A 27549-nucleotide genomic window follows, 5' to 3' on the forward strand; every position below is an offset into this window, starting at 1 on the left:
AGACACCCTCCATAAACTAATCAACAACTTATTTTGTAGAAAATTGGGCCTTTATTAGGATGAAATGGGTTGATATAATTAACTGGTCCACAATCACATTAATGTTATTCCACTCATGTTTCATAGTAGGCAATTTTGTGATAAAATTCATACTTGTGTTAGTCCAATTTCTTGAGGGGTGGGCAACGGTTGAAGCTTATCACCATGTAGAAGTGTGGAATCTTTATTTTGTTGACATGGTAAACATTGCATGACATCATATTTGACATCCCACCAAATGCCCTTCTAATAAATACTATTATGGATATTGTCAAATGTCTTGAATAGCCCATGATGTCCCGCTAATGGTAAGCAATGCATTTCTTGCAATACAATGCTTGAATGATGTTAGAGGCATAAGATAAACCCATTATTTGTACCAAAGAAGTCCATTATACCATTTAAATTTGGGATACTCTTCCCCTCTTCCTTGTTGAAATTCTTTCATCATAGTGGCTGCTTGCTTCAAGAAAATACTCCTCTTGGATGCCATGAATCCAATCTTTATGTAGGGTAGAGATTGTAGAGAGTGAACACGCCCACATTCATGACAAAGCATCCACTAAAATGTTATCTTTCCTCGCCCACATTCATGACAAATCATAACCTTGAAACCCTGACAACTAAGTTCTGTGCTTTGAGAATAAATTGGGTTGTGAGAAGAAATATTTGAGCACAGGATGATCACTTTTGATATTGAAATGATTGTTATATATATAGTGATGCCACTTTCTGATAGGATAAAGAGTTGCAAGCATCTCTTGCTCATACACATGAAGTTGGTGTTCCTTACCATCAAGTTTCCTACTTTTGTAGGAAGTGACTCCATGATCTTGGTATAAAACAATCCCTATACCTTGTCCACTTGTATCTGCATATATAGTGAACTTCTTAGCGAAATTCAAACACACCAAGTTAGGTGATGAAATGAAAAGTGACTTCTTCTCATTTAATCTTTTCTCTGCCACCCAAAAGAAAGCTTTCTTTTTCAAATGATTAGTTAATGGAAATGCAACATGCATATAGTTCTTAATAAACCTTTGGTAGAAAGATGATAATCCAATGACCTCTCAAAGATGCAGAGTTTGTAGGGGTAGGCTAATCTTTAACACATTGCACTTTCTTTGGGTCCACTTTAATACCATTCTCACCAACTATGTGACCAAAGTATTCCACTTCATCTTGCATAAGAGAACACTTTGACTCCTTTGTAAAGATTTTGTGTCTTCTCAATGTGTTAAATACCTCTTATACATGCTTATCTTTGGATTTTCTATTTCTGAGAATGTCTTCAAAGAAAACAAGGACTATTTTGAACAAAAAGGGCTAAAAGATCTTATTCGTAAGTGCTTGAAAAGTGGTGGGTGCATTTTGAAAGGCCGAATGACATAACCAAGAAGTGATATAACCCTATTTTAGACCCTCTTTCATTTGGACTTGATGATACCCTAATCTAATATCTATCTTGGTAAAAACCCTTACATCCTTAAGTTTATCCACAAGGTTGTCAATATGGGTAATGTGATACATATTCTTGATGGTGGACTTGTTTAATTCCCTATAATCTATATATATGCAAAATGTTTCACATTTTTTCTTCACAAGCAACATTGGAGAGGCAAAAGGTGATTGGCTTGGTGGAATTAACCCCATATGCTAACTCTTCCTTATGCTCATAGTTGGATAATCAGTAGGGTGGTGGGTTTGGTATTTGGCTCCAAGTCAATAGGATGATCTATCTCTCTCTTGGGTGACAAAGAAGACGGTGATTGAAATATATATTTGTGTTCCTCCAATAATTTACACGATGATGGATTCTTCTCCTTTGAAGTAGGTGTGGGCTGATCTTCATCCTTTTGAAAGAAGAAGAGAAAATAAACAAGACTTGGCATTAATATCTCTTGTTAACTTCTTCATAGATATTAATTCCACTTGCTTTTGTTCCAAACCTTGCAATGTTACCTACTTCCACCCCAAACAAATTTCATTTGCATTAAGTTCAAGTCCATTGTAAACTTTACAATTGTTTCAAGCTAATTGCAACTAATAACTATATCAATGGGTCCATTTCCAAGGCTACAAGGTCAATTTGAATGGTGCATGACAATGACAACTTGATAGGAGTGCATGGCCATACTTCATGACTAGTGCATCTAAAGATTTGTTATTAACAAAACAATATGTGTTGCTTGTATCCACAAGAATATGAGCAACTATACCATTTACAAGCCCCTTGAGTTGAAGAGTTTTTTCACTTCTACACTCGGTTCATGCATCATGTGACATAATACAAAACATTGAGGGTGAGGAACCACCTGAATCCAATGGAAATCCATCCATTAGATCATAAAATTCTTCATGAGTAACACCCTTTTTTTCATTTGGTTCTTCATAAGTGGGTAAGGCTATCATTTGAAATACATCACTTTCATGTGTTTCTTCATCCAATCCCTCCTCAATAATCATACTATTATTAGTATTTGTTAACTTGCATTTATTATTGTAGTTAGAAGTCCACTTCTCTCCATACTTAAAGCATAATCATTTTGTGCATATATCCTTTAGCTTATCATTCAATACATGCTTGCCTTGCACATTGTTGAGGCTGTAGGTTTACCACCAAATTTTGTTGGACTAAAGTCCATTTTGGGCTAAACATTAGGTCTAAAATTATTGCCTTGCTTTGCTTCATAAACTATAGGAAATGCTGGGACTTTACTTTACTATAGGTGTTTTGAAATTTCCCATCTTCCTTAAATCCCTCTCTTTGCTAGCTAAAATACTACCCCAACCTTGAGGATTGGTTTGACGAAGTATTTTCCACATTTTTGGGTTGAAAAGCAGACATATCCCTTTGTTTTTGGCTATAGTGCTTAGCAAGCTGAATAACCTCATGAATGGGCTTGGTTTGCATAATACTAGCCTATGATGAGAGATGTAGATCAAGTCCATACACATACTTCTTTAGTTTTACCAAGTCTGAAATTCCCTCAATATACATTGATAAGTTTAGGAACATGTTGGAGTAGTCCTCTACCGGACATGCCTCTTTGCTTTAGATCATACCATCTCCTTTGTAATTTTTATTTCTCCATAGGAGATACAAAAACATCAAGCATTGCTTTCTTAAACTCCTCCCAAGTGCCAAACTCTTCTTCAAATTTCCTCATGTGTCTCCACACATGTATATCCTTCAAGATGAAGGGCTACATAGTAAATCTTAGCTTTATCATTGTAGGGGTAAAGTGTAAAACATACCTCCAATTTATTAATCCATTTCATTGGTGAAGATTTGTCCCCTTGAAGTTTAGAATATTGATTTTCTCTTTGTAATCTCTATCATTGTAAGGTGGTAACGGAGTTGCATTAGGATGTCCATAAGAAGGTTGCTTCCATGAGTTTTTCCTAAAGGAGGGTTGTTCAAATTAATTGTTCCCCAATCCATGGGAAGATGGTTGCTTAAATCCATGATTAGAGGGTTGATCAAATGAATGGTTCTCTCTATTTGCTTAATCTTGAAATGATCTCCTATCTTCATGCTTATCTTCACGGTTGTGTTGGTTATAAGCTTCCACTTTCTTTTGCATGGTTGAGGGTAAAGAGATTTGTAAAATGAATCACAACCATGATAGTCATCTTCATTCCTAATATCTTCTTCTGTTGAATTGAGGCCTTGCTTTATATTTAGCTTGCACTTGAGGTTGATTAAATGTCTCTTTCATCGTCAATTAGTCTCCTCTTTCAAAATTAGGCCCATGTGGATGATTGGAATATCTTCTATTAGGAATATCTTACGAGGTTGGGACTTGGGTCTTGAATAGGCTGTGAATGCTATATATTACTACTTAAACCTTTTATGGCTACTATCAATTCATCAAACCTACAATCCATTCTATCCATATACTTATTGAGTTAATGAACATCACCAAGAATACCCACATTCATATGATTCAAGTCCTTTGATAGCTATAAGTTATCATTAGATCCTTGAGAAGCATGAATATCCTCATTTACAGGTTGAATATTTTGATCATTGAGCATGCTTGTTCCCTCATCTTCTTGGTGATGGTTGAGAGCTTCATTTGAATGATTTTTCTTAGATTGATAGGCTCTAACATCTTCATTAATTGTTTCCATGATTTGGTCCTTCTCTTTATTCTCTTAGCCATATATATAAGAGTGTTGTCCACAATGACCAGCAATTATTAATTTGGCTATAACTTGAGCTAGAAAGGTCTAGACGAAAAGTTCCTTAGCTCAAAATGGAGTTAACATTACCCTCCATATAAGGAGCTATTAATTTGGAATTATGGTTGAGTGTTGAAATTTCTATAGATCAATCTCTATAGCTATTTAGAAATTTTCTTACGCCATGTTTTAGACGTGTTATAGCCTTGTTTTGACCTGTAAGTGTTTCCAAATCACCTATAACCCCTATAGAAACTTGTAGCTACCTATAAGTGACTATTGAATACTTATAAGATGCATGAAGGACTTGCAATCTCAAAAATATGGCTACAACATTCTGTAAAGAACTTGTGACCCCTATAGAACGTGTGGAAAACCCCCAAAAGAGAAGCACCATGTATTTTCTCCCCTACTTACACTTATAAACCCTATGGGCAACTAGTTTATTGATGCAGCAGTGAATATATTAGCCCTAATATCCACTCAAAATGATGTGCTTGCACCTACAATTACTTTATAGGCTCTAAATCACTGAGGGTATGCAAAGTTTCACTTGGGTTGAGATTGTGTATCACTTTAGGTCATAATCAGTAAGGGATGGTCACCTTTCTTTTGTCTTACAAACTTGCCTAGCATCCACTTTTCCTCGTAGGTACATATATGGCAAGTATATGCTGTGATGATTCGTAGGGCTGAAAGGATTATTTATGAATTTGTATGATATGCAGGGTATTGATTGCTACAATGCTAAATAGAATCTGATTGGATTGAGGCTTACCAATTAGCATAAGCAATGACTCATTGCTTGCATTTTTTTTTCACTTATCCTCATTAACAATATTCTAATCATTATGCTCAAAAGACACTCAATCAAAGTAATAATCCATGGTTGCCCTTGTTATTACAATAAGAATATGAATATTATGGATCATGGAGAGCATTATGGCCTTCACAATGTTGGCAAAGGAAGCTTGCAATAGCTATTAACAAGAAGCAGCAATGCTAAATATAGAAGAGAATAGAGTGCAAATCTGTGATATAAGACCGTTGTCCCTGTAGCAATGCTTAGAAGGTAGCCAAGTTAAAGATTGTGAGGATGTTTGTTCTTGTGTAGGCCTGCACAATAGTGCAAAATGTGTTGGATGACAACAATAGTCTACGCTTTCTTTCCATTAAAAAATGGTTATCTGTGAGCTCCAAATAATGCAAGTAAGCAAGATCAAGAAGCTTCTGATGGGAGAGAGAGAAATGTGGATTTCTTCCATGGAGACTTTAGGTGAAGCTTGGAAGGGAAAGGGAAACCTTGCTTCTTGAAAAGTAGTCAAGCCTTTAATCTCCACTAAGTCTATGAGCCACATTTTGTCCAAATACCACAAAAATAACCTTTGCAATGACCACAACCTACCAAAATAATAAGAAGACCACAATTTTACTCTAGATCTTGGCCAAAGCTTCAAGCTAACCATAGTTTATTGTAGCAAAGCCTAGCTAGTCACAGTTACAAAAAATAACTAGATAAAGACTAGATCTTCAACTACTACAACCACTCTTTTATGCTTAGAACCACAAAAAGGCTTAAAAATGATGTCCTGATTGGGTCAAAGACTTGCTCTGATACCAATGTAAAGAAGGCAGTTTATGTAACCATGAAACCAATAAATATTCAAGATGCACTAAGAAACTTTGCAACTACCATAGCCAAGGCGACCATAGCTTGGAATCTCATTATTATAAAGAAGAAACACAATGGAGAAAATAGATGAAAGACAACAAGATACCCACCTTTTGCCATGGTGCAGCAAGGAACACACCCCTTTGCTATGGTGGGAGGTCCAAACTTGACCACTATGGAAGTTTGATTAATGTGCAAACGATGTGTATACATTTATGACCTAAGCCTTTTATACTAAACCCTAACTCTATACTTTATTACACAACTTGTCAAGGTGGCAAAGTCATCGTAGAAGAGTTCAAAAAACCTAATCATTTACTTTTAGCAACAGTTACTTTGGAGTCATGATGTATTAACTTAAGTTCCATAGTTGGCTTCTTTTTTTGTGCTAATGTTGCCTTGTTGTAGGTTCCTTTTCTATAAATAGCTCCCTAAGGTTGATTGCAACTAAAAACTTTGATTTGTAGTGCTATCCTGCACGCCTTTAAAGCCTCTAAGAGGACTCTCTCTCTCTCTCTCTCTATATATATATATATATATGCCCACTAGTTTACCCTTACCCTAGTTTGCACAAAAACCTACGTCCCATCACCTCTCCCTATGATGCATGGGCAATACCTAGGGGAGGGTTAGGCCTAAGCTCCTTCCCTAGTTCAAGATGTACCCTTTGTACATTGCTACAAAAGACTCTCAACTATCCTTGTAACAATACCCAAGCCAACTCGAGATCCCAACCCATGGGAGGAATATCTATAGCATTTGCTTTCCAAGTTGAAAAAAGAGTAGGACTTTAAAATATCACTTGCTTCAATGCAAACACTTTTATGAGCTAGAGAATACAAAAAATGAGGCCATGCCAACTAAAAGAAAGATTGACAATTCAAGAAATGACAAGAGTGCAAGATGTGTACAAGGAAAGTCAAGCAAGAAATGAGGAAGATAGACAAGGTGTAATAGCCATTATCTTTCAACAATCAATGAATTGGCATTGAAAAAGAGACTTAAATAACATGCAAAACCAAGGGGGCTCCCCAATTAATGGCATGAACAAACATAAGAGCAATTAGAGGATGGAAATCACCGATCAAGTTTAAAGTTGTACTAGCCAAAGGCCAAACTAAGAGCATTATTCAAAGAGTAAGGCTTTACATGATTGATTCTATGGCACATCACCAAATTGCACTAGTACAAAAGGCAACTTAGGACAATTCCACTACATAAGAACTCTCCTCCTTTCATCCTCCCTCCTTTGTGCGGGATCCTAAACTCACTTCTCATATATTAGCTATATCTAGTAGATGTAATCTTCGAGAACAAACAAATGATCCCAATCTTTTGGTTATGAGGCATACTAGTGTATCATACCTTCCTAGCCTTTGAAAGTTGTAATGACATCGCCTCAACTTCTCGATGCTACAACCCCCATCTTTGGTAACTTAATAACCTTAGTAAAATTTGGTAGCACTACATACTAACCATCCATAAGTTGGAACTATATACACATCTACCCTAAACAATTGCAAGAATGATGACTATGAGATCCAAAAGTGCTTCCTATAAATCAAATAAATGGTATCTTAATGTACTAATCAATCATGAATAATGACAATTTGCCTCATCAACAAATCAATAGCAATTTCCAAAACTAGTAATGTAAATCCAACATGACTTACATCATGCAAAGCAAGCAATAAAGATTGCCACTACGTAACTACTCCCTCTAAATGAGTTGCATTGTGACCACTACATGCTATATGCTAAAATGAATCATAAGGGGAGAACCTTAAAGAGGACAAACACTTTAAAATATCACCCAATTGAAGCTTATACTAATGAAACACCTCATGATCCTAAAAAGCTTTATCGTAGCAATAGAGCAACTTACAAAACAGCTTTCTATACACACACCCAGTGATGCACAATTCTCAAAACCAAAAGATAATGGCCAAAAAGGATGTTCTATCTTTCTAATATGATTTCAAAAACCTCTTTCAAAGTATGTATCATGCAATACTATGACAAAAACACCCCAAGCCTTACCTCATAAATACACCTTCGATCAAGAGTGGATTTGTTTGCATACAACTAAGGACAACACCACACTATAAGTTCAATATACAATAAGCAAATCATTCCAATCGCCATAGTTGACCCTCCATTAAATGCATGACACACCGTCCGTGTAAGAATTGGATGCCATATATAACTTCTACAACAAAGTTTAGTAAGGCCAGCAAAGGTTGCAAGCACAACTAAAAATCAATCATGGTTATAATCATTAGAACTCGAAAAAACACCACAACAAATATAATTCTCACAATTGCCAATTAGATGGAAATTCCCAACATAGAACGTGCATATTGACTCTAGGACAAAGGGGCCCACAAGATGACACCCTCCATAAAGCAAAGCACATCCCATCTCACTTTAGTAACCACTTTGGACAAAATGTGAATCTAATTTTGACAAGTGACAATACAAAGTCTTATGTAATGCATGTAAGTCTACTGAGACAAACAATTGAGCTGTGTAAAGTTCTTTACATTTTGGAGTTCGAAAGCCTTAATGCATCTAATCTTGACACTTAAAAGCAACAATACAAATTCTTATGTAATGCATGTAGGCCTCATGGTAGTCAAACAATTGGGCTCTGTAAAGTGTTTCACATTTTGGAGTTGGAAAACCTTAAACAAGGTTACCCTTCAAAACATTTTATTAACCCCTTCTCTCTTTCTTGAAACCTCAAACTAAGATTTAAAAATATTTAGATTTTGCAAGCTTTGTTTTATTTCCAAGTCATACATATAAACCAGCTATAAAAATTTCATTATGTAGTTCTGTTGAAAGAGGAGGCGACACAAGTGCAAATATTTCCTTATTGAGCCCTTCCCTCACGCTAACATTTTATGTCATTCTAGGTACTTTGTCAACCACTCAGCCCTAGATGTAAGATCCCAAGCCAAAAAACAAGGAAATTGATGCTGGAAGCAACTCCAATGAGAACTTGCACAACCTTTTTAACGAGCCCCAAAAATATAAAGCCTTAAATTCCTCCCATTACACCTCAAGGCTTTATTTTATTGTACAACCTTCATGTCTAACTGCTCAACTATATGAAGGCTTAAAATCCACAAGCCCATCTTATAAACAAAACATTGAGGCTGCTAACATTGACCCTCTAGCTTCTCAAGTAGCACAAAGCCCCTACACATCACCAGCAGTTGATTCTCTACTCCAAATTGTAATAATGAAGGCAGCATGATGGCAAATGAGAACTATTCCACAATCAAAGCACTTGTGGGCATTAGTATGCTTCATATTACACGTACAGGGTATACAAATGTACACCAGCCCAATAGCTTCTATGGTATGCTTTGAGATCTTACCTGAGGCAAAAAATTTTAAACCTATTGTTCAAACGCTATCTTTGTACATACACATACAGGAGCATGTGGATAAACTCTCACATACTGCTCATTAACCCCATCTTCAATATACATGCATATATAAAAAGGTGTCAATGGTGGGACAACACAATGGCAAATAAGAAAATTCCTATTCCACGACAAAAAACCTTACAGCACTTACATGCTTGCAAACACACCAACGTGTTCAAGTATACACCTATTCCACAGTTAGATAATCTCCCAACACTGGTATGCTCGAATTCACCTCTTGCAAGCCAATCCCATTGTCATACATACACGCTCATAAAAGGGTGTGTTATGCACAGTACAAGTCAATTCAACTGGTTGAAACAGACAACTCTCATTTTACAACATGGACTTCAGTGAAAATTTGATTTCAATCTGGATTCATGGGGCATTCATGTTGCAAAGTTTGAAATGTAGCCCTGTAGCCTCAAGCTAACACAAAATGGAGCACCATCAACTGCAATGATTGCTTTGACCTTGTCACATCCAGAATCCAGAAACTCCATAAAACATTATGGTAGAGTCAATTGTGAAAGTAAATCTGACTAGAGGCTTAGGCTTCTTTAAGGATGCAGATATTTTTAATAAGTAGCTCAAGTATACTGAACTTCTCAACAACAGTGAGCATCTGTAGAGGTAACCACTTGCAAAGACTTTCCACTTACCTAGAGAGAAACATTAATCTGATTCACTTTCAAGGAGGAGGCAAGTTAAGGTTTACATACAGTACAGCTGCAATTTTGGAGTATAAGATAAAGTCAAAAGTAACTAGCAGCAAGCACTGGTTTAAAAAGTATTCCTTATCACCCATGGAACACAAAGTAGACTCAACCAGCAGGGAAAGAAAATACATAATACTTCTTCCAGATGCAACTCAGACAAGGATTACAAAGAGGCTGATCAGAGACCTCACTTGCATTGAACTGTCAAAACTGTTCACAGCTCCCGCATCATGTTCCTTAAAAATACAAGACAATTAACCTACAGACCAGTTTACTCATTCTCTTCACTGCGCAACCTGGCAGAACCATTCGTCACAGCTATGTTGAGTTGTGCAGCCCGCTCAACAATTGACTTGCGCTTGAGAGTTGAGACATTATGGGCAATCTCAGCACAGAACTTCCTGTATAAGGCATACAAGCAACTTTACTACATATCAAAATACACCAGAAATCCAGAAACAAGTAAATAAAACAACTGATATCAAGGATGCAAGAAATCCCAAGAACAAGCACAGAAACATGAAGAAGAAAACATAATCACCCATCCACCCATGACAAAACTTCTAAATTAACAAAATCACCCACCCTCCCACGACAAGCTTCTAAATTTAACATAATCACCCACACTCCTATAACAAACCACTGAATCTAAAGTATCCAGGTAATACCTGTTATGCATCATCAGAAGATCTAGCTCAGCAGAGTTGTGCACCAAGAACTTCTTAAATCCATTGGGAAGGACATGTCGAGTCTTCTTGTTCGTTCCATAACCAATATTGGGCATTAATATGCATCCTTTAAACTTCCGCCTGACACGGGAATCAATACCCTTCGGTCTACGCCAGTTTGGCTGCAAAAATATTATAAAAAAATGTTAGCTGCTGTTCATCTGGCAATAAAAACCGGTGCTCCCTGGTACCATACTCCTCCATCTGTCAATAAAAAACTAGAGCCTCTTGGCAACAGTTCAGCCAGACAACAACTGCGCAGTCCTCTCAGAATACGAACCATCATCATCATCCTCCCAACAAAGCATCGTGTATGCAACAGCGTTGGATAAATGCTTCTGACAAAAACTAATAGGCCAGCACAGTAAGCCAACAGCAGAGTGCGCTGATAGAATTAATCTCTAATGTGGAAGACCCTTAATTGTGTCGGGTGAGCCCCGTAATCTCAGACGACTTGATCGCTGCGATAAGGCCTACAGATGAATCCATTCTGTGTCCTCGATTCTAGGTTCCCTCTGTGCGTACGAATCGTTCAAACAAGGCCAATACCTTGACGGAGATCTTGCGGTCGCTCTGAGCTCGCTTGAACTTCTTGACGCGCTTCTTCACGAGCTTCTGCTTCACAAGGGGGGTGACCATGGTCGCGAGCTGCAGAAGAACCTGTCTACGCAATCAGAATACGGCACCAAAAATTTAGGGTTGTAGCTTAAACCGGTTTTCCGAGAGCCGATGACACAAGCATGCACCTATAGATACTCACAAATAGACACATACATATACATATGCATACACTTGCATACACACATATATAAAAGTGATTGCACTAGAGGAACTACTAGCAATAACAACAGAAGTGCAAAAGGAGTGTTGGGAGTAGAAGTAACCTTTTGGTGAAGTTTCTGCATCAACTCTTGAAGTTTTTCACACACCATATAATTTTTCCATCCGTTCTATCATCCCGATTAAAGCCAAAGGGTCCAGTTTATGGTTTGCAATTCTGCAGACCATGTCAAATTATCCCGAGGGTGAAGATATGGAGCTGCCTTGTATATGTTACAGTCATACTCAAATCCTGTAACAGCATTGACAATACACACAACAATTTTTTTAATTAACTTTTTATAGTGTAGACATATGCCATTAGAGACTTGCGAATGCGAGCATGCTTGAGCAAGGAAATTGAGGAAATTTGCCCTTTCAGAAGGGGAAATCTTTAGTGATGGCTGTGCAAGCAACTGAGATATAGGAGGGTGTTTGTCTTCTATAGCAATTGAAGAAGGTCCATCCTAGAGCAAAAGGAGAGTTTTACCTTTGATGTTGCATACACTGATTTGTTTAGGTGGTGGCAACTCTTTCTTCTAAAGAGAGTAGATGTTGAGTTGCCATTCTTGTGGGAGCGTAATGTCAAGCCAATTAAAACAATCAGGAAGAATGAGCTATGTGCTTTCATCATCTTTCATTATAATTGTCTAACCTTTATCCTTATTTGTATTAACATCTTCTAATACCCTAGGTATAGCAAGGGACATACAACGGAAAACCATGTGGTATTGTATTGCTAGATGGGCAAAAGAAGCTTTCATATGGAGACCAGAGGTTTGGATATGTAACCAAAGAAGTTTTGGCAAGTAGGGATCTTCAACTAAGATGATATAATTGGGACAGAATTCAAAGAAAATTGGGCCATTAGACAGAGGTGACACAATGGCTCCTACTATCATATCCATGAGCTCTTGATGGCGGGTATCGAGGATAGCAGCCATACAACTAACATTTAAACCACGGTGCAAAAGAGAGATTATACCTATAGCAATATAGCCTAAATGGAGATATGGGTAATTTTGGTTAGTTTTTTGCTTTTGGATTTTATGCATCACTAGTGACAAAATATGAACATTTTGATCCTAGGCTAAGGTATCACCTACAATTAAGATACCTTGGTCTTCAACAAAGAGGGTCGAAGCCTTAAACTTGAGTAGACTATTCTCACCATAAATATTTGCAGCACCAAATTGAGGCAAGATCCACTTTGCACTAGGATTAGCTTAGTCTATCACAATGATTGAGTTGCCGAGTGACTTGCATCATTTTGATAGGCTCTTAAAAGCAGTGGAGAATCCACCTTGGGCAGCCATAGAAATTACGAGACTTGATTGAGGATTTACAAACTTGTTACATAGCCTACACACCTCACACCTCACACACGGCACCATGGCAATACTCCGCTTCTTAATGGAATGTTGACTCAGTTTGCACTATCAAGCCTTATAACTCCTATAAATACTTCTTGTAAGGGACAGTTAACCCAAGCGACAATTAAGCAATACATATCTTTGCATCCCTCTTGCACATTACCTTCGTGTCTTCTGTTCGCTTTTGCATTCTCCCTCACTCTGCCCGTTCTCTGTTCCCTCCTATTGGGCCCACTCTACCTTTGGTATTAGAGCCACCATTTCCCTGAGCTAAGCTAATATATGTTGTAAGTGATGTGAGGTAGTGTAGTCAGTTAAGCCGCTGACTGCCATGGTGCCATGTGTGAGGCATGTAGGGTGTGTAATGAGTTTGTAAATCCTCAATCAAGTCCCATAATTCCTATGGCTATCCAAGGTGGATTATCTACTACTTTCAAGAGCTTGTGAAAACGATACAAGTCGCTTGGCAACTCAACCATTGTGATGGATGAAGCCAATCCTAGTGCAAAGTGTATCTTGCCTCAAATTAGTGTTGCAAATATTTATGGTGAGAATAGTCTCCTCAAGTTTAAGGCTTCGACCCTCTTTGTTGAAGACCAAGGTATCTTAATTGTAGGTGATACCTTAGCCTAGGATCAAAATGTTCATATTTTGTCACTAGTGATGCATAAAATCCAAAAGCAAAAAACTAACCAAAATTACCCATATCTCCACTTAGGATATATTGCTATAGGTATAATCCCTCTTTTGCACTGTGGTTTAAATGTTAGTTGTATGGCTACTATCCTTGATACCCGCCATCAAGAGCTCATGGATATGATAGTAGGAGCCATTGTGTCACCTCTGTCTAATGGCCCAATTTTCTTTGAATTGTGTCCCAATTATGTCATCTCAATCGAAGATCCCTACTTGCCAAAACTTCTTTGGTTACATATCCAAAACTTTGGTCTCCATATGAAAGCTTATTTTGCCCATCTAGCAATACAATACCACATGGTTTTCCGTTGTATGTCCCGCTAGGGTATTAGAAGATGTTAATAAAAATAAGGATGAAGGTCAGACAATTATAATGAAAGCCGAAGAAAGCACTTAGCGCATTCTTCCTGATTGTTTTAATTGGCTTGACATTACACTCCCATAAGAATGGCAACTCGACATCTACTCTCTTTAGAAGAAAGAGTTGCCACCACCTAAACAAATCAGTGTATGCAACATCAAAGGTAAAACTCTCCTTTTGCTCTAGGATGGACCTTCTTCAACTGCTACAGAAGACAAACACCCTCCTATATCTCAGTTGCATGCACAGCCATCACTAAAGATTTCCCCTTCTAAAAGGGCAAATTTTCTCAAGTTCCTTGCTCAAGCATGCTCGCATTCGCAAGTCTCTAATGGCATATGTCTACACTATAAAAAGTTAATTAAAAAAACTGTTGTGCATATTGTCAATGATGTCATAGAATTTGAGTATGAGGGTAACATATGCAAGGCAGCTCTATATCTTCACTCTCACGATAATTCAACATGGTCTGCAAAATTGCAAACCATAAAATAGACCCATTTAGCTTTAACAAGGTTGATAGAATAGATGGAAAAATTATATGATGTGTGTGAAAAACTTCAGGAGATATTACAGAAACTTCACCAAAAGGTTACTTCTACCCCCAACACTCCTTTTGCAACTTCTGTTGTTACTACTACTAGTTCCTCTACTGTAGTCACCTCTGCCACCTTAATGATACCTCTAGACATTTCATGGGATGTCTTTTTTGGCAAACACCTTTAGAAGGGTTGGTCACCTATCTTCCAATCTCCCATTAGTGGAACCTTGAATATGCATTCTATTGTGAACAGCAAATACAAAGGCAAAGCCCTTGTTGATGAAGATGCAATGGAAAAAGATGATCTAGACACTCTTCTCTTGGAAATTTGGAAGATCTATGTTCCCTTGATGTTTACTGAGGAACACAAGCCTAAAGTTATTGATGGTGCAAGCCCATCAACCTTCCTACTTAACTGTATTGATTACGCTAAACGAGTTCCACTCACAAATCCACATGAAAAACCTGCAAAACAAGAGCTTGAAGAATACATGGATCTAATGTTTTCCGGTTGAGAACCCATAGAGTATTCTACTGCTTTTGATGAGATAGATTGTTTGGCTTTTCACATGTAACAGCAAAAGGAAGTTGCACTACTCCAAGCTATGCTCCTCTGCATTGCTCTCCAGAACACTCTGACAAAGATGAATTTGGACGGTATGTACAAAATAATCTTGGTTCTAAGATGATGGGAGAATCTTAAGAATAATATTCCTTTGAAGATTCCTCTGTAGATTCTGAGTATTCTAACTCAAATATATGGACTCGGACTCCTCTTCAGCTAGTACAGATACTCATAGTGCTTGGCATGACTTTGTGTTTACTAATGACAAATTGACTACCAATGTATCAAATGATGGTGATAGTGCCAATAGTGCCAGGAAGGTCTTAGATGATTCAGATGATTCTATTACCCATGTGCAACTAGTAAATGTATATTCTATTCCTTCTCATTTTTCTTCAAAGGGCAAAGAGAAATACTTTCCTTCTCCCTCCTTCTCCAAACATTCCTCTCATCATAAAGGAAAGGGTAAGCATCAAAAGGAGTCTTCTAAAGATGAGTCAACTAAGGCACACTCTTCTTCAAGTGAGATGCAAACTTCTTCCTCACATACAAAGAAACAAAAAGAGAAAATCAAGGGTGAACTGTTTCCAAATCCCCATGATTTTCCTCACCATGGGACTCTCAGCACAGACACACTAAAGAAGGCTAATATCTTTGTCCCTCACAAATTGGAAAATATACATAATCCAAGAACTATGCAACAATTTGTGGATGAATTGACAAAGACCACTATAGATACTACTGCTGAGATGACTAACATGATCAATGCTTTTCAAGCTATGCAAATTGAGCTACATTCTTTGTGTAAATGCTTCAAACGCACACTTAGATCCCAGAAATAGATTGCCCAAGCAACCATAGACTTTTTAAGGAATTATCAACTTCATTGCCCTCTTCACCAAGCTCGGATTCTTCTCCAAAGCCAATCAATCCAATCCATGCTACTTCTTCAAAACACACTATAAATCTGCTTGAAGGAGGTGGACATATTTCAATTGTTTGTGTAAAACTAGGGCATGCTAGTAAATTTCATTTTTTCTTGGATGCCCTAATAGATACTGGTTCTAGTTTAACCATAACTCCATATGAATTGTTTGCACCTGATCTAATCTAGGAAAGTAGCCCCATCACTGTAGAACTCTCTAACAATAAAAGGCTTACCCTCACCAAAATAGTCAAAGCTTTTTTTGTATCTAGGAGAAATTAAATTACCGATAGGGATACAACTCATGCGCCAAATGCACTTTGATCTCTTAATCGGCATTGACATTCTATAGCATCTTACTCCTTACACTTTTTGGCAAAATCACATAGTGTTTTCCTACGAAGGCCGCAAAACAAAAGTATCTCTATTTAGGAAAATTGGCAATAGTATCTATTCTATGTCTCAATTCTCTCCCTCCAAGAAAATACAACAAACTGAATCTTGGCTAAACACGAGCTTAAGAAACACCATGATGAAATCCAACATATCACTGCTAAACGCAAAGCTTTTATGCATGATAACCCTCTTATGTTTTAGGAGAAGTGCCAATACTTTGCTCTTGGTCTACCACTCAAAGATAATGTTGTCCCCTCAGAAGTAGTTCACAAAGGGATGCTAAAAGATGATATACTATTGTTTAAAGCAGAAATAGTAGACCTTCTCCAAAGAAAGCGAATTCTAGCCAAGCCTTTTATGTCAATAAGCGCTCAGAGCAAATATGGGGTAAGAAAAGATTAGTGATCAACTACAAGCCCCTCAACAAGTACCTTGTTGGCCATGGCCATCCGATCCCTCTTAAGTATGTTCTAATCAAAAGGATTAAAAAGGAAAAAATCTTTAGTAAGTTTGACCTCAAATCTAGCTTTTGGCAACTTCCTATCAAACTTGAAGATGGTCATAAAACTGCATTTGTGTCCCTCAAGGTCACTACCAATGGACAGTACTCCCCCTTGGAATTAAAACTGCCCCACTTAATTTCAAGGATGGACAACTTCAATATTCTCAAAGTTTCCTTTTTGCCTAGTCTACATTGATGACATCTTAGTCTTTTCGGAGACTATCAAGGAACACTTTAATCACCTTACTCAATTCATGTTAGCAGTGGAAACCATTGGGATGGTTTTACCCCAACAAAATCCATTTTATTTGTTGGATAGGTGGAGTTCTTAGGGTTAAAAATTCATCGTGGGATGGTGGAACTACAAGATCATGTGTTGAAAAATATTTTAATTTTTTCTGATGAATTGGCACATGTCAAAATGCTTCAACATCTCTTAGGCTGTTTGAACTGGATAAATTCTTCCACACCCAATTTGGCTTTACGTACCCAAGATTTCTATCCATTGCTTCAAAAAAATGGATTTCACTGGAAGCCTCTACACACCACAGCCTTCTAGCAAATTAAAGCTTTAGTTCAAAACTTGATACCTCTTCATTCCCCTATAGGATACCCACAGTTAGTCATTTATATGGATGCCTCTAATATTGGCTGGGGTGTAGTTCTGTGTGAAGATCTTTTCCACTCACCTAAACTATCCACTAAACCCAATATTTGCAAATCTATGGATATGCTTCTGGTATTTTCTCCTCCACATAGAAAATTTATCCCTCATACCAAAGGGAAATTCTTGGCACCATGAAAGCTATCAAAGCCTTTTGCATCTTTGTGGAGTTTATGTCATCATAGTACGAATATATTTGCAGCATGTGGGTGGTTATCTTACCAAAAAGGCCCTGACAAAAATTGAGAATAAAATATTACTGAAATGGTCATTATTCCTTGATGAGCTAGATATCACTTTCGAGCATGTTTTGAGAAAAGAGAATGTTCTTGCTGACTTGCTCTCTCGTACACATCACCCACCGTGAGACAACATTTTCATGTAGCCAAAATGCATTGTATAGCCTTGTAGCCACTAACTTTTTAAACTTTATTTGGTGCACTAGCACCCCTCAATGAGATCCACTTTGCACTAGGATTAGCCTTAAGCATCATAATGGTTGAGTTTCCAAGTAGCTTGTAGCATTCCGACAGGCTCTTGAAAGCAATAGAGAATCCAACTTGGGCAACCATAGGAATTATGGGACTTGATTGAGGATTTACAAACTTGATACAAAGCATACATGCCTCATGCCTCACACATGGTACCATGGCACTCAATGGCTTAATCAAGCACACTACCTCATGTCACTTACAACCTATATTGGCTTTGCCCAAGGAAATGGTGGCTTTGATACCAAGGGCAGAGCGAACGCAGTGGGAACAAACAAAGAATGGGTAGACCAAGGGAGAATGCTGAAGCAAAGAGAAGACATGAAGCTACTGCATGAGAGAGATCAAAAGATATGTATTGCTTTATTGTTGCTTGGGTTGAATGACCCTTACAAGAAGTATTTATAGGAGTTACAAGGTCGAATAGTGTGGACTGAGTATTTATAGGAGTTACAAGATGTATTTATAGGAGTTATAAGGGATACTTTTTCTATGTGGAGGAGAAAATACCAAGAGCATATCGGCAGATTTGCAAATCATCGGGTTTAGTGGATGGTTTAGGTGAGTGGGAAAGATATTCTCACATAACTGCACCCCCAGCTAATATCAGAGGCATCCATATAAATGACTAGGGGGCTATCCTATAGGGAAATGAAGAGGTAGCAAGTTTTGAACTACAACTTTAATTTGCTAGAGGGTTGTGGTGTGTAGAGGCTTCCAGTGAAATCCATTTTTTTGAAGCAATGGATAGAGATCTTGGGTATATAGGGCCAAATTGGATGTGGAAGAATTAATCCAGTTCAAACAGCCTAAGAGTTGTTGAAGCATTTTGACATGTGCCAATTCATAAGGAAAATGTAAAAAAATTTTCAACACATGATCCTGTAGTTCCACTATCCCATGATGAGTTTTTAATCCTAAGAACTCCACCTGAGTAACAAATAAAATGGATTTTGTTAGGGTAAAACCATCGCAATGGTTTCCATTGCTAACATGAATTGAGTAAGGTGATTAAGGTGTTCCTTGATAGTCTCCGAAAAGACTAAGATGTCATCAATGTAGACTAGGCAAAAATGAAACTTTGAGAATACCGAATTTGTCCATCCCCGAAAATAAGTGGGGTAGTTTTAATTCCAAGGGGGAGTACTATCCATTGGTAGTGGCCTTGAGGGACACATAATGTAGTTTTATGATGATCTTCAGGTTTGATAGGAAGTTGCCAGAAGCTAGATTTGAGGTCAAACGTATTGAAGATTTTTCCCTTTTTAATCCTTTTGATTAGCATAAAAGCTTTGTGCTTAGTAGTGATCTGTTGGATTTCATCATGGTGTTTCTTAAGCTCCTATTTAGCCATGATTCAATTTGTTGTATTTTCTCAGAGGGAGAGAATTGAGACATAGAATAGATACTATGTCCTTTTTTTCCCTAACAGAGGTGGTACTTGTGTTTTGCAGCCTTCGTAGGAAAACACTATGTGATTTTGCCAAAAAGTGTAAGGAGTAAGATGTTGTAGAATGTCAATGCCAATTAAGAGATCAAAGCACATTAGGCACATGAGTTATATCTATATTGGTAGTTTAATTTCTCCTAGATACAAAAATCATTTCACTATTTTGGTGAGGGTAAGCGTTTTATTGTTAGAGAGTTCTACAGTGATGGGGCTACTTTATTAGATTAGATCAAGTGCAAACAATTCATATGGAGCTATGGTTAAGCTAGAACCATGATCTATTAGGGTATCTAAGAAAAATTGAAATTTATCAACAAACCTAAATTTTACACAAACAGTTGGAATATGTCCACCTCCTTCAAGTAGATTTATAGTGTGTTTTGAAGAAGTAGCATGGATTGGATTGATTGGCTTTGGAGAAGAATGTGGGCTTGGTGAAGAGGGTAGTGAAGTTGATAGTTCCTTTAGAACGTTTGTGGTTGCCTAGGCAATCTATTTCTAGGATCTTAGTGTGCGTTTGAAGCATTTACACAAAGTGTGTAGCTAAGTTTGCATAGCTTGAAAAGCAATGATCATGTCAATCATCTCACCAATAGTATCTGCAATGGTCTTTGTCAATTCATCTACAAATTGTTGCACACTTCATAGGTTATGTATCTTTTCCAATTTGTGAGGGACAAAGATATTAGCCTTCTTTAGTGTGTCTACTAAGAGTCCCATGGTAAGAAAAATCATGGGGATTTGAAAATAGTTCACCCTTGATTTTCTCTTTCTGTTTCTTTTTATGGGAGGAAGAAGTTTCCATCTCAATTGAAGAAGATTGTGCCTTAGTTGACTCATCTTCAGAAGACTCCTTTTGATGCTTACCCTTTCCTTTGTGATGAGAGGAATGTTTGGAGAAGGAGGGAGAAGGAAAGCATTTCTCTTTGCCCTTTGAAGAGAATGAGAAGAAATAGAATGTGCATGTAATATAATCTTCATGACATTATTGGCACTATCACCATCATCTGGTACATCGATAGTCAATTCATTATCAATAGACACAGAGTCATGCTAGGCACTATGAGCATCTATACTAACTGAAGAGGAGACTGAGTTTGTATATGAGTCAGAATACTCAAAATCTGAAAAGGAACCTTCAATCCCCGGAATGACACAAGGCACAAAGAAGGCTTAAGAAAAGGAGCATAAAAAGATGGCCTGATGGAAAAAGAAGACCAAGAGGTGTGGGAAAAATTTTAAAATTAAGATTAGGGCACACAAAAGATAAATCACATTTTAGTCCTTTGTAAAAGAGCACCAAACTCCCTCCTTGTGTAAGCTGTAAATAAAAAGGCACATGTAAAGGAGCCATGAAAATAGGAAATCATAGGAAAAGAGTGGAAAGGAGGACCAAGGCCGGATGGCCGGTCATGGAAATGGGATGGGTGCCCAAAGGGAGAAGGTCATGTATAAAAGCTAACAAGTTAATGGATAAGCTCATTTTAGGTGTGCATGCAAACTAGCTTCTTGCCTATGTATGAGAGAGGGAGTGTGAGAGAGGGAGAATGTGAGTGTATGAGAGCGAGGGACCATGGAGAAGCTCTTCTTCTTCTCTTCTCATCATCATCTTCTTCTCTTCTCTTTTATCATGCTCACAGCTATGGAGGTTGGAGCTTAGAGCATGGAGATGGAGCTTGCTTGAGCTAATGCCTTGAATTGTGGAGCCATCGAATGATTCAAGGAAGAGGACTGCAACGATCAGATTCAATGGTAAGAGCATGCACGGCTATGTAAGAGGTAGCCATTGCCACTCGCTTGAAATGCTTGATTTGATAAGCAGTCTTGTAGGGTCTTGGCGGTTACTAGTGATAGCATGACATTTTGGTTCCGTTGCAGGGATAATGGATTCAATCTTGAATGCTTGCATACTCCAAATCGAGTGACAGAGTAGAGTTTGTCTTTGAAAGAATACTTGGTGTAGGTAGCAAGCAAGGGAGTTGGAAGGTATTCGATCTCCTTTGCTAGATAGTTTAGGTTTTGGAAGATTTAGGAATGTTAGTTAGATTAGTTCTATGGCGTTTTTCATTAGTAGGATGCATTAAGGTTGAGGAAATAAGAAAAAAGATAGTTTAGGTCTTGGAAGATTTAGGAATGTTAGTTAGATTAGTTATGTGGTGTTTTTCATTAGTAGGATGCATTAAGGTTGAGGAAATAAGAAAAAAGAAAGAAAAGATAAGTTTCTGTAACAAATAGGAAACAGGGAAATAAAAGAAAAGAGATTTTAAATACCTTAGAAGGAAAATAGAGAGTAAGGGAAGAAAGAGAGAGCATTAGGAGAAGAGAAAGGGGGGAGAGCTCATTTTAGCATGTGAGAGATTGAAAGAGAGAGAGAGAGCAATAGGACAGCTCTCTTTGGATGGCCTTAGATGGCTGAATTTTCCACTTGTGGATACACCCTCTCAAACTCAGATGGGCACCCCTATTCGAGTCGGATCTTGCCACTCAGATAGTCCAAATCGACCACTCGAATAGCCCAAATCAACCACTTGGGTGGTCGAGTTTAAGACTCGAATGGACAAACCTTACAACTCGAACATCCAAATTTGCAAACAACCTAAATCAGAACACATTTTTTTAGGGACCATCTAGACCCCCAAAAATACCAAAGGCTGTGAGCTAATTATTGGATGACCCTAGTTGGATCCCAAACCTATAAGTGTGATCATATAGATAACCAACACCAGAATTTTTCATGACTAGACCAAGAATTGACCAAATTAGCTAGTACTTGTAGTTAACTTCCTTATACGAACACTATTTGACTGCCTAGGCGGACCACTCATCCGGACCCCATAGAGGATCAAAATTGACTACTGGTAGGTGTGATCACAACTCGCATAAAAGAGCTGCAAGCATACGAAACTGACTAGCAAGGTGCGCGTGTGTGAATTATTTTATTGAAGGTTACACATCGCATTGTAGGCACTTAGGTGCATGAGAAAAGTTGAAAGCTTGGTTGTGCATAGCTCACCTTGCATTGGACCATCCAAGTGTGTGAGTAAGCATAAACTTGCGAAGTGATTTAATTAACACGAAACAAACTAAATGGGAATTAAGCTAAGAAATGAACCCACCAACAGGACTTGCAAAACCCCTGGGATCATGGAAACAAACCAAGAAACCCAACATTGAGAAGTGAACAACCTTAAACCACCTGATAATAACTAAGTGAGGAAAGGAACAAACCACAATTAACATGGCAGGTGACAACCAAGACCTTGACTTGGGAGATTTTCCAGTAAATATATAGCAACTCATATTACGATACAATCGTCAAACAAAAATAGCACACCATAAGAGATCTGTAGATGAAATCATAGTTGATCTTGAGGAGGTGAGGAGGCTAGAAAGAGTTACCTTGCAATGCATAGCCAACTACAACCAGGAGCAACTTGTTGAGAGGCTATGCCAGGAGAGATAGAGCTCAATGGGGTCCAACAAGTCCTGGCCATTACAACCAGAAACATAGCAAGAGGAAATGCTGATAGGGAGAGAGCATTAGAAATAGATCTTGCATTGAGTGAGCTTCTCACAAAGCGACTATTAGATAACACTATCGTAGAGCAAAGCAGAGCATCCCTAGCAACTTCATTCCTAGTTGGACTAGGAATCACCCCAAACACTAGAAGCCAGACCCATATACCTATAGTTATAAAAAAACTTGAGAAGTATTAAGTAGGTAATGATCCTTATAGCTTCATTGAGTAGTTTGAGCACGTGTGTGAGGCAAATAGTCTCATGGACCTTGCTTAGTGTGCACAAGCTTTTGGACTCTGCCTAGGAGACAAGGGACAAACTTGGTTTATTAGCTTGGAAAATGTTGAGCACAATAACTTTAATAGTCTAAAGGATCTTTTCGTTAAGAGATTTTCCAAAGTTGGATACTCAAACAACCTCATTGTCAAGTTGATGAATGTTAGCCAAAGAGACAAGGAAGAAATCTGAGACTATGTCACTCACATGAGAAGTCTCTATAAGAGAATTCTAGTGATGGAGCGACCCAATGAGAGAGCAGTCTCCATCGTGTTTATCAATGGAATTCAAAACGAAGAACTCTATAGGGCCTTAGCTAGTAACTCAAACTTACAATGGGGTGTGTTAACTAGGAACTTTGAAGAGGCAATACACGTGGACGACGTGCTAAGAGAGAGAAGCTTAAGAGCCACACCACAAGAGAACACCACATCTAGGAACACCAAGAGAACCAGAACCCTTAATGAGCAATTAAGCCATAGCATGCAAGATAAGGGAAAAACATTGACCAACACAAAGAGATAGATGACTTGAAGTTGAGTTGGCTAAGCTACAATAAGAGATGTTGAGAAGGCTAGTGCTGTGAGCCCATGTGCAGTGTGTGTATTATGGTGGGAACCATCTTCCAACTGAATGTCTTAACTCTAGATCACAGCCTTATGCTAACTGCGATAGATTTGGACATGATGCAATGCATTGCCTAATTGCCAAGAAGATTCCCGTACCCAAAACCTTATGCTCAGTCCTACTATACAGGGAATAGGCAAACCCAACTTTGGAAGAGGAGCTCCATTAGCTCTACTAGCGCCCAATGACTTGAAGCTAGAAGCCCCTAGGATTGACATCAACCCCACGGGAATCCATAGGCCACCTGGACCCATAGTGACCCATAGTGACCCATCCACTGAGCAATGCTCTAATACACTTTGTAGAGGAGCCATTGGAGGATGAAATATATGTGAACCCCTATGTCTTCTATGATGAGGAGGGTAATCCTATATTGATGGACTTTAGACTAGTGCTGATTATGGCTTTAGGTAGGGAAAGAGGTAGAGGTCTAGGAGGGGCTTGAACCAAGAACCACTAGCATGTTGGACTTGTGGAAATCTAGGGCACATTTCATCTCGTTGCCCTGAAAAGGAGCAAGCAAACAAGGACAAGATGGACTTGAGATGTTTAGAGTGCACAATTATATATTTGTACGTTGATTTCCCTAGACGGAAACCCTCCACTAGTACGACAATTGTGCCATCAGTACCACTTGGACTCTTTAGTGTCGAAACACTTGATGATGAAGCCAAACCAATCCCACTAAATGTCATAACTTGAGCTCAAACAAAGTAGGCTAGTATCTCATTACCTAGACCTAGCAACTTAGATGCAACATCTGATGAAAAGAAGATCTGGAGGAGGAGAAGGAAGAGGGTGGATACCAAGATAACACTTAAAACTAATAGTGCCACCACACTGACCATAATGAAAGAAGTTATGGATGTGGAGACAGAAACATTTGCTCCTAAGACAGTGGAAAAGGGAAGTGCCAAGGTTGAAGAATACCCCAACCCAAGATTAGAAGTTGTGGACAAAGTCAAAGAGTGGGTGAAAGAAGCTCAAGCACACTTGCAAGATGCAGAGCTTGCCATGGGGACGATGAGATTAATGAGCTCTCTAGCATGAGTCCACCAGTCTCCCCTACACACTTGAGATCAAGAGGCACATCAATACTCCACGTAGCATCACACAATCAAAATCTAGATGCCATGGACAAACGAGCTACCCAAGAGCATTGGTAGAAAGGCCTTGAGTTAGAGGAAAAGGAACAGGTTAGCAAATTGCTTATGATATTGATATCAACTACTGTAACCTTGATATTAGGAGAATTGCTTAGGCAAAGCCCCATTCTATGGCAAGTATTGAAGCAGTGGGTAGAAATACCTGATGGATAGGGAGTGACTGACTTGCCATACCATGATGCAGAGATGTATATACTAAGTTTAACCCTAAACCCATTGTCTAAATCTCTACAAGTGAATGCCTTTCGAGAGGGCATGGAAATGCATGTAGTCTTACCTATTGTTGCGTTGAATGATGCCACATGGAAAGGAATTGTTGACATAGGAGTAGGAGTTAGTGTGCTTAGCCTTGTAGTTCTGCAAGCTTGGGGAAATCCACCAATGGAAACTGCACAATTTAATGTTACATCAGTGAATGGAATGAAAGTCAGACCATTCAAAGTGCTAAAAGATTGAGCTCTAAAGATAGAAATAATCCAATTCTCCGTTAACTTCATAGTCATGAAGGGAGTGGACTATGATATTTTATTAGGTAGGCCATGGATGAGAAATGATCGAGTGACAGAGGATTGAGGTAATGGCTTGATATTCTTGGGCAACAAAATAGAAGCTACTCAAGTAGAGATGGACACTTGGAAAACCTCACTAGTTGACCTTGATGCTATTACTGCAATACTAAAGAGTGACTCACAAGGAAAGTGTGAATATGGACCATTAACTGAGTATATTCCTTTCCTTGATGAGGATGAGCATGATTGGATGCATATATTGGCAAGCATCGACTTGCCATTCTTAGATGACGAGGATGACTATAGGAAAGTTGTAGAAGGAGCTAGTAAACCCAACAAAGTCATAGCTTTTGAGTTACCCAAGAATGATGCTACATCATTGGTACCCCTCTGTATGATGGCTAGGAGTTCCATCAGTTGACCAACAGCTATTACCTACCATCATGTACCAACTAATAAACTTGAACTCCGTAGAATTCTTGAGTACTTGACGAGAGATCTAGCTAGTAACCCAGTTGCAAACGTTAAACCTCTTAAGGATCTCGTAGAGAATCCAAGGTGGCAATAGACTAAGGTGCATGATCTAAGTTTGTTGTACAACTAGGCCCTCATTGTGGATGAGAAAAGTCTTATGAACAAGAACCATGGGAATGAAGAATAGTCTGAGTATGAGGATTTAGATGATAAGTATGAAGACTGCTATTCCAATGCTGAGGAAAGTTAGGAAGAAGCCAAGACCATAGAGTACAACACAAATGGACAAGTGATTGAGCAAATAAGAGCGGACTCAGAATCCCAGGAGGCATGTTCTTTTAGACAGGAAAGAGGAGTCATCAAGGTAAATTGTGATTGTACTTGGTTAGAGAACCTAGATATAGTGGACTATGAGCGAGCTAGATTAGTTCAATCAAGCGCTACACCACTACTTAGAGTGGAATCAATCTCGGAGCTATGACCACTAGGGGAAACTCCTTCTTCCAATGAAGACAGTGAGTTCAACTCTGAGTCATAGTTAAGCTATGAGAGTGATCTAAATATCCCACGAGCACCTAAGACCAAACACACCAAAGGGTACCTCCCAGTCCACCTGAGGTGCAAGAGGCTCAAGGAAGAGAAAAAGAAATAGTCTAAGTCCTTAGATGCTGAATGACAAAAGAAACCACATGACTTACCCGAGCACTTCACTAAGTATAAGAAGGGTGACTGCATAGTGGTGTTAGTAGGAGGCAAACGAGCAGAATAGGTTAGTGAACCCATTGAAGGACCTACTAAAGTTAAGAAAGTCAACTTGGCAAGGGAAGGGAACAAGCCTCGTCCCATGTACATAGCCAATGACTTAATTGAGAAAGAGGAAGCCAATCTCATTAATCTCTTACGAGAGTATGTAGATGTATTTGCTTGGTCCTTAGAAGAGTTGAAAGGAATACAACATTCCTATGACCCCCAATGCGACACTATTCAAACAAAGACAATATGCAATGAATCCAAAGCATGCTCATGTTGTGAAGGAGGAATAAACAAGCTGTTGAATGTTGTATTCATTTATGAGATTGAGCATACAAGCTGGGTATCACCCATAGTAATTATCCTAAAGAAGAATGGGAAGATTCAAGTGTGCATGAATTACAAAAAATCAACGTAGTGACAAAGAGAGATAATTATCCATTGCCGTACACCAGGCACATGCTTGAGAGAGTGGTAAGGAAGGAAGCCTATAGTTTCTTGGATGGCTTCTCTGGCTATAACCAAGTGCAAGTGCACCCAGATGACATGCATAAAACGACATTCGCAATAGAATGGTGTATGTTTGCCTATATAGTCATGCCATTTGGGTAGACTAATGCACATGCTACCTTTTAGCATCTTATGTGTGCTATTTTCAAGGA

The 27549-nt window shown here is 38.4% G+C and overlaps 1 protein-coding gene across 1 annotated transcript; it reads right to left on the reverse strand.

Moving 5' to 3' along the window:
• Nucleotides 1–10115: 10115 nt before the first annotated feature.
• On the reverse strand, nucleotides 10116–11544 carry LOC148030352 (large ribosomal subunit protein eL32z-like). The gene is made up of 3 exons (XM_087686666.1): nucleotides 11333–11544; nucleotides 10724–10905; nucleotides 10116–10456 (listed from the first exon to the last, which is right to left on the reverse strand). Exons 1-3 carry the CDS (start codon nucleotides 11420–11422, stop codon nucleotides 10327–10329), a joined length of 402 nt encoding a protein of 133 aa, XP_087542792.1. The 5' UTR covers nucleotides 11423–11544; the 3' UTR covers nucleotides 10116–10326.
• Between the last annotated feature and the right edge of the window lie 16005 nt (nucleotides 11545–27549).

The sequence above is a fragment of the Lygodium microphyllum genome, chromosome 10 (genome assembly GCF_053477565.2).
Source record: "Lygodium microphyllum isolate KBCC chromosome 10, Lygodium_microphyllum_v1.1.10, whole genome shotgun sequence".
Lineage (NCBI taxonomy): Eukaryota > Viridiplantae > Streptophyta > Polypodiopsida > Schizaeales > Lygodiaceae > Lygodium > Lygodium microphyllum.

Excerpts from the sequence above, each read along its gene's own strand:
- LOC148030352 (XM_087686666.1), bottom strand. The coding sequence starts at position 11,422 with ATGGTCACCCCCCTTGTGAAGCAGAAGCTCGTGAAGAAGCGCGTCAAG. Across the intron at positions 10,906-11,332 it reads ACCGCAAGATCTCCGTCAAG|CCAAACTGGCGTAGACCGAA; the intron begins GTATTGGCCTTG and ends ATATTTTTGCAG. Across the intron at positions 10,457-10,723 it reads CTTCTGATGATGCATAACAG|GAAGTTCTGTGCTGAGATTG; the intron begins GTATTACCTGGA and ends TGCCTTATACAG.